At 44.6% G+C, this 8,743-nt stretch overlaps 1 protein-coding gene across 1 annotated transcript in view; it reads left to right on the forward strand.

Annotated features, from left to right (window-relative positions):
- USP35 (ubiquitin specific peptidase 35) overlaps nucleotides 1-8,186 on the forward strand; it is an 84,115-nt gene extending 75,929 nt beyond the window's left edge. Inside the window, exons 10-11 of the mRNA XM_030199343.1 lie at nucleotides 1,989-3,240; nucleotides 7,937-8,186. Of these exons, the coding sequence (XP_030055203.1) occupies nucleotides 1,989-3,240; nucleotides 7,937-8,104 (1,420 nt within the window). The 3' untranslated portion in view covers nucleotides 8,105-8,186. The remainder of the gene's footprint in view (nucleotides 1-1,988; nucleotides 3,241-7,936) is intronic.
- The last annotated feature ends 557 nt before the right edge of the window (nucleotides 8,187-8,743 follow it).

The following is an 8,743-nucleotide window of genomic DNA, read 5'->3' on the forward strand; positions in this document are numbered from 1 at the left end:
CCCCCCCTGGGTGCAGCGCGACCCCCCCACCTCGGCGAAAGGACACCCCCTCCCCCATGGCGAAAGGACACCCCCCGGGTGCATTTTTACCTGCTGGGGGGGTGCCGCACGCCTGTCGGCTTCGCTCGTTCCATGCTCCCTCAGGAAGTAACTTGTTCCAGGGCAGAGCGGAGCCAACAGGTGCGCGGCACCCCCCCCAGCGGCGTGCACCCAGGGCAGACCGCCCCCACCGCCCCCTCCCTTGGTACGCCACTGGAGATATCCAATTAGCAGCTTTCTAAAATCACGACGTTGAAAATTGAAGCAACTAGAGACATTTCTAAGGGGAATTCTCTCCTTTGAAATTGATGTAAGTCATGCAGGTAAAAAGTATCTGCAGATATTACAGATATGTGTGTTGTTTGAAGGTTACCTCCATGATAACTAAATTTATTTCCAAATAACTATTACGGGGATGCTTTTTAAAGTAGCACATCTCCATGGACTTGAAAAAAAATGATTTCAAACAAACTCCCCACAGAAAATCTGAGACTGGTAGGAACTGCCAGTAGAAATGTACCTGTGACTTTGTTGCACCTGCTTTAACCCAGGTGCACTATCTATGCAGTAAGGTATGTGCTGGAATTCCAAATTGAAATCCCTGTATGTACCTTGTCTTCTCCAGTCCTGCCTCAGCTCCTATCCCCCACAGCAAAACAGCACTGATACTTTTAATTGCAACAAGAGAAGTGGGGGGGGATGGGACTTATATACCGCCTTTCTGTGGTTTTTCCAACTACATGCAAAGCGTTTACACAGGTACTTATTTGCAGCAGCAGCGTAGCAAGGGCAGTGGGGGTGGTCTGCCCCGGGTGCACGCTGCTGGAGGGAGCAGCCGTGCGCCTGTCAGCTCTGCTGGTTCCCTGCTCCCTCTGCCCTGGAACAGGTTACTTCCTGTTCCGGGGCAGAGGGAGCAGAGGGAGCCAGTGAAGCCGATAGGCACGCAGCTGCTCCTTGCACCCTCCAGCAGCCAAGAATGCACCCAGGGGGGGACTTGATGTGCCGGGGAGGGGGGTGTCATTGCGCTGGGGGGGGGGGGTGTCGTGCTGCACCCTGGGGGGACGGACGCCGCTGCACCTGGGGGGGGGGGGTGTGCAGCAGCAATCCACCCCGGGTGGCAGCCGACCTAGGATCGCCACTGCTTATTTGTACCTGGGACAATGGAGGGTTAAGTGACTTGCCCAGAGTCACAAGGAGCTGCAGTGGGAATCGAGCCCAATTCCCCAGGATCAGAGTCCGCTGCACTAACCACTAGGCTACTTCTCCACTAGCAACATTCCATGTAGAAGCCTGACCTTGCAGAACAGCAACGTGGCCGCGCGGGCTTCTGTTTCTGTGAGTCTGATGTCCTGCATACATACATATGTGCAGGACGTCAGACTCACAGAAACAGAAGCCCACACAGCCACGTTGCTGATCTGCAAGGGCAGGCTTTTACATGGAATGTTGCTAGTGGAATAGCAACATTAACATTCCATGTAGAATCTCAAATAGTAGCAACATTCCATCTACAATCTCCAACAGTAGCAACATTCCATGTAGAATCTCAAATAGGGAAAGGGAAATGGGACTTGATATACCACCTTTCTGAGGTTTTTGCAACTACATTCAAAGCGGTTTACATATATTCAGGTACTTATTTTGTACCAGGGGCAATGGAGGGTTAAGTGACTTGCCCAGAGTCACAAGGAGCTGCAGTAGGAATCGAACTCAGTTCTCCAGGATCAAAGTCCACTGCACTAACCACTAGGCTACTCCTCCACTCCAGTGATCAGCCTGAAGTATTTACTCGGGTAATTGCTTGGTTATCCTAGTATGTTGGTTTGAAAGGGGTCTTCTGAATGGTTTTTGCCATATATGAACCATTAAACATTTCTAGTAGAATCAAGAATGCGCTCAACATTTTGCAAGAAACTTGTGTAAAGTATTTGTCTTTGTTTGTGCTTAAGACTACACGAAGAAGAGAAAACCGGGAAAAGAATTTGTCAAAAGCTGAAACAATCAAATTGCAGACCTCCCACCAAGAGCCATGAAGACTGGAACAGAACATTAATTGAAAAAACATTTGGTGGCAAAATTGTGACAAAAATCCATTGCCTTAAATGCCAGAATGTGTCCTCAAAGGAAGAAGCATTCACGGATCTGTCCTTGGCTTTTCCACCTCCTGACCAAAACTTAAATAACTCTTATAATACAAGAAGTTCCATGTTGCCAGTGGAGGACGTTGGAGCCCAGAGCGCTCAGACAATTTTTATACCTCAAGATCAGGGAAAAGAATCTCTAAACACAAAACCTGAGCACCCTAAACCTGGAGACTATCACACTCGGACAATACCAGTAGAGACTCTGGGATTCCAAAGATCGGTTGAACAGGGGCCCTTTTCCTCTAGGCTCATTGACCAAGACGGAGATCATTTTTGCTTCGATACCAGAAAAGATGAAGCAGCAGCACAAGCAGCTTGCAGAGAACAAACAAGTGGTCCTGAATGCACTTGGTCTGTCTCTGACTTGGTCAACTATTACTTGTCCCCAGAAATCTTGACAGCAGAAAACAAGTACCATTGTGCGAAATGTGCGTCTCTGCAGGACGCCGAGAAAGTGGTGGAGCTGGCTGAAGGACCCCGATATCTCATCCTGACTTTGTTGCGGTTCTCCTTTGATTTGAAAACCATGAGGAGAAAGAAGATCTTAGACAATGTGTCTATTCCCTTGTTTTTGAAGTTGCCAATCCTGGTTAATTCCAAGGAGTATGATGACGCTTGCCATCCTGGGAAGAGTGAACCAAGTTCAATTAATACATACGTGCCTGCAACTTATGACCTCTGTACTGTGATAGTGCATTCTGGAGTGTCCTCAGAAAGCGGCCATTACAACTGTTATGCCAGGGAGTGTACAGATAGTGATATTCAAACCAAACCAGAAGGTGGGGCACTGAAGTCTACCTCAGACAAGCACTTGGATCTGGAAGTTGAGTGGTACCTCTTCAATGATACCAGAGTTTCCTTTTCCTCTTTTGAATCTGTCAGCAATGTGACATCTTTCTTTCCCAAAGACACGGCGTACGTTCTCTTCTATAAGTCACACAAGCAGAGCTGCAGAATGGATGAGGCAAGCTCCGATGTTAGTTGGCAGCCAGGCGAACCTTCTCTCAGCAAAGTATTAATGGAAGCTATCTCCAAAGACAACATACAGTATATGCAGGTAACTTATTCTGTCTTCCAATGAAGACTTGTTAAACTGATGGATATCCAACTAATTCATTTTCATTGTATGCATATAGGACTAGATTCTATATATGGCACTGTAAAAAATCGTCGCTGGAAAAAAATATACCTAGGCGTATTCTATAAACTACGCCTAAGATTAGGCTTGGTTTATAGAATACATTTAACGCCTTTCCACGCGACTAAATTTAGTTACAGGTATTTGCGCCAAGTAAAACTTGGTGCAAATGCCGGCAACCAAGTTAGGCGTGGAGCGGGTGTATTCTATAACAGCGCACATATATTTTTGAAATGCCTGCCCACCTAACCATTCCACACCCCCTTTTTGGTTCTGTGTCTTAGAGTTTACATGCAGAAATTTACAGTATACGCTTAGTAAGTTCTGTTTGTAAATTCTAATGAATGCCAATTAATGTGGTAATTGCTTGTGAAGTGGCAATTGTTGGTGCTGATTGGCTTGTTAATATAATTAAGTTGCGTATGCAAATCAGAATATGATCTGATTTGCGCGCACAACTCCGGTCGCACTATATAGGATCTCACCAATAAGGTGGTAACTTTGTAAAGGTCTTCTCTTAAGATAGTGTTTTATGTGTAAAATTGGCCAGAGTTTATGCAGGTAGACTTATGCACATGCACCCTTTATACACATAAGTTTGTCCAATTTAGAAGGAGGCATTCCCCAGGGTGGGCTTTGGACTTGTACATGAATTTTATAAAATAGATAAGTACGTACAAGAAACTGGGCACTTTTCGCATGCCCGAGAGCAGGTGCAACTGGGGGTGTGTGAGGTAAAAAAGGAAATATAAGCATAAGTTCCCATTTAAAGGTAGCATGACTTATGCACATGCTTTGTGAAGAACAAATAGCTGACCAATTGAAAGGTGAATCAGACGTTTATTGAGGTTACTACGAGAGAGAATCCAAGGAGTAGGGTAGATGGGCTCTTCCAAAAGACCAAGGGAGACACTTGTTCAAAAAGGTGATCTTGAGTCGTTTCAATAAAGATCACCTTTTTGAACAAGTGTCTTCCTTGGTCTTTTGGACGAGTCCATCTATCGCACTCCTTGGATTCTTTCTCGCTGAAGCATGTAGGGACTGATCGTTACTACAACACTTAAATTAGTAAAAAAACAGTCAGCTTTGATGTTTCACTTATATGTACTGTCATCTACCAACATTTGCTTATTTCCGATCTGACGAAGAAGGGCAACTTTCGAAAGCTAATCAAGAAATTTATTTATTTATTATTACATTTGTACCCCGCGCTTTCCCACTCAAAGCAGGTTCAATGCGGCTTACATAGTAATAGGGATTACAGATTATTGATAGTGAAACTTGATAGGGAAAATATAAGTTGAGTATAGCAGAATAATAGAAGATATAGGTGGGTAGAGATGTGTAAGTGTTGGGTAAATGGGTTCATAGGATTAGTTTGGTTCATTTGAGTAGGCTTGCTTGAATAGATGGGTTTTTAGTGACTACCTACCCTTCTGGAAATCACTAAAAACCCATCTGTTCAAGCAAGCCTACCCAAATGAACCAAACTAATCCTATGAACCCAATTACTCAACACTTACACATCTCTACCCACCTATATCTTTTATTATTCTGCTATACTCAACTTATATTTTCCCTATCAAGTTTCACTATCAATAATCTGTAATCCCTATTACTATGTAAGCCGCATTGAATCTGCTTTGAGTGGGAAAGCGCGGGTACAAATGTAATAAATAAATAAATAAATAAATTTCTTGATTAGCTTTCGAAGGTTGCCCTTCTTCGTCAGATCGGAAATAAGCAAATGTTGGTAGATGACAGTACATATAAGTGAAACATCAAAGCTGACTGTTTTTTACTAATTTAAGTGTTGTAGTAACGATCAGTCCCTACGTGCTTCAGCGAGAAAGAATCCAAGGAGTGGGATAGATGGACTCGTCCAAAAGACCAAGGAAGACACTTGTTCAAAAAGGTGATCTTTATTGAAACGACTCAAGATCACCTTTTTGAACAAGTGTCTCCCTTGGTCTTTTGGAAGAGCCCATCTACCCTACTCCTTGGATTCTCTCTCGCTGAAGCACGTAGGGACTGATCGTTACTACAACACTTAAATTAGTAAAAAACAGTCAGCTTTGATGTTTCACTTATATGTACTGTCATCTACCAACATTTGCTTATTTCCGATCTGACGAAGAAGGGCAACCTTCGAAAGCTAATCAAGAAATTTATTTATTTATTACATTTGTACCCGTGCTTTCCCACTCAAAGCAGGTTCAATGCGGCTTACATAGTAATAGGGATTACAGATTATTGATAGTGAAACTTGATAGGGAAAATATAAGTTATATATATAAGTGAAACATCAGAGCATTTCAGTGGCAGTCTAACAGGATGGAGGTGGATAGGTGAGAGACAGGAAGAGTCGGGTGGACGAGGGACCGGGAGATAGGCATGGAGACAGGAGGGTGACAAAGCAGTACAATTTTATGGTTTATAATAGGCTAGAAACCCCAGATCTTTGTTAAGTCCTGTCTGGTGGGTGTCAAAATATTTAATCATTCTGACTTCAAAGGTCTTACGTTACTGTATTAAGTTATGTAAGTTATGTCCAATAAAAAAGGTATCACCTTATTTTCTTTTCCGTGTTTTATTTTGTTTTATTTCTATTGATTACCCTTTTTTTCCCATTAATGGCCATGCGCTAATTTTAGTGCAGCTTTGTAAAAGGGCCATTAAGTGCCTAAATGTCAACCTTGCTTCTGCCCCACCCATGCCCCTCCCCTTTGAACACCCCCACCCCCGCTTACAATTACATACTAACGGGCCCTTTTACCAAGCTGCAGTAAAAGGGGTCCTGTGCTAGACGCAGTGGCAGTTTTTGCCGCTCGCTGAGGCCCTTTTTACTGCAGCGAGGAAAAAGACCTAAAAAAAAGATAAACGGCCCTGCGGTAACTTTGCATTTGTTGCGCAGCCGTTTTGGGTGAGACGTGGCGGGAAGGGCTCCCATGCTAACCCAGCGGTAACCTGATTTTCTGTAGCACCAGAAATGGCGCACACTGGGGGGGGGGAGCGGAACTACCACTGTTGCCCACGTCAGACTGGCGGTGGTTACGGTTTGGCGAACAGCAAGCCTGTTGCCGGGTGCCAACCCTTTCGTAAAAGGGCCCCTAAGCTATTTTAGCCCATAACTGTAGAATAATGGTTGGTCGCACTACTGCTGTTTACACGTAATTAAACACGTAATTAAGCCCCTCGACAGGCACTTAAATATAGGTAACCTATTATTGAATGAGCAGGGTCGTGCCTACTTTTACGTGATTCGGGGCCTATTTTAGAAGCACTGTTTGCATTTTAGATGTGCACAAATCAGCATTTAGAAGTTTATATTGCATAAATGTCTAAATCCTGATTTTACAAAGCTAAGACTTAGGAGTAACATCAGGGAATACTTGAAAAGTATTGAGGGCGGGGCATGGGCCCCAACTGTCTCACTTGGAAGGAAAAAAAATAATTGTATTACTTAATGATGGAAGAATATTCTAGTTTTATTTCTTTGATTAGTACGTTGGTTTGAACCTATGGTTGTAAACCTAAACCTACACTACCCTAATTACAAAGGACTTAAATACAAAACAATTTACGCATCCTACTTCTCCTACATAAGCGCACAACTATGGAACGGACTCCCAAAAGCTGTGAAAACAATCCATCACCATTTAAACTTCAGGAAATCATTAAAAACCAACCTCTTCAAAAAGGCTTACCCCACCGATCCACCGTAAATCCTCACATCCAGCAACACAGCATAACCAATGATCTTACTGGACAATATACAATCTACATTCCCTTTGACCCTCATGTTGCCTGATACACACCTACCTCATTAGACCACAATACAGCCTGTATTTGTTATCAACCGAATTGGCGAATGCCATTACGGTACTATGTAAGCCACATTGAGCCTGCATATAGGTTGGAAAATGTGGGGTACAAATGTAACAAATAAAAAATAAATTAAAAAAGGGAAGGGGAATAAAGTGCACTTGTATAATGTGCCGGAACCCGGTTGTCTATTTGGGTGCAGGAGTAGCAGTTAAGCGGAGAAGAGACTAGTTGGACCCAGGGAGGGAGCCTATAGTTAGGTAGTCGTCTATTAGGTTGCAAACAAAGCTCTGGGCAGCTGTCCTCCCAAAACTGATCTTGCTCCCAGCCATGATGCGGTCACCCAGACTGATGGGTGGTTGGTTGGACCTAAGTACAGAGGCAGGAAGCATCCCTAGGAGGCGCCACGTCACACATGTCAAACAATACAAATGACCTTTCTTTAGACCAGGGGTGGGCAACCACAGTTCTTGAGGGCCACGACCCAGTCGGATTTTCAGGATTTCTACGATGAATATGCATGAGATTGATTTGAATGACTGCTTCCATTGCATGCAAATAGATCTCATGCTTGTTCATTGTGGAAATCTTGAAAACCAAACTGGTTTGGGGCTCTCAAGGACCTTGGTTGCTCACCCCTGCTGTAGACACAGTGAAGGAGCGTGCTCAACATTGGGGGTGCTCAGCATCATTAGAACCTGTGGAGCTGTCGCCTATGGCGAAGAGTAGGTTTTTGCCAACTAGGCAAAAAAATAGTAGTCAACCATATAATATCTTTCTTTCCTTCTAGGAGCAAGAAAGAGAAGCAAGGAACCGAGCCGCCTATGTTTCACCATTACCTAAGTCTCCTTTGTGGTGGCGAGATTTTGATGACAAGGATGACGATGGCTCCTCTGGAGGGTTCAGTCCAGCTGCAGGGAGTGGGGGTCCAGGATCATTTAATCGGCTTGTTTTCTGAGACCCTTTGGAAGAAGGATTTTGCTGTAGCTTTGCTGTATATAGAAAGGCATCTCTAGCTCTGCCTCTATAGAAAGATATGTTTACCTGTATATTTGGACACATGGAGGGGCATAATCGAGTGGGGGCGCCCATCTCTAATGACGGCCATGTAAAATGGCGTACCCGACTGTATTATCGAAACAAGATGGGCAGCTATCTTTCCTTTCGATAATACGGTTGGGGCCGGCCAAATCTCAACATTTGGGCTGCCCTTAGAGATGGCCGACATTGGTTTTTGCCAATAATGGAAACTAATGGCAGCCATCTCAAAACTGGCCAAATCCAAGCCATTTGGTCATGGGAGGAGCCAGCATTTGTAGTGCACTGGTTTCCCTCACATGCCAGGACACCAACCGGGCACCCTAGGGGGCACTGCAGTGGACTTCACAAATTGCTTCCAGGTGCATAGCTCCCTTACCTTGTGTGCTGAGCCCCCCAACTCCCCCCCCCCAAACCCCCCTCCCCACAACTGTACACCACTACCATAGCCCATTTACCACCACAAGTGTAACAGGTAGGGGGGATGGGCCTGGGTCCGCCTGCCTGAAGTGCACTGCAGTACCCACTAAAAACTACTCCAGGGACCTGCATAGTGCTG

This window comes from Microcaecilia unicolor, chromosome 4 (assembly GCF_901765095.1).
Source record: "Microcaecilia unicolor chromosome 4, aMicUni1.1, whole genome shotgun sequence".
Classification (NCBI taxonomy): domain Eukaryota; kingdom Metazoa; phylum Chordata; class Amphibia; order Gymnophiona; family Siphonopidae; genus Microcaecilia; species Microcaecilia unicolor.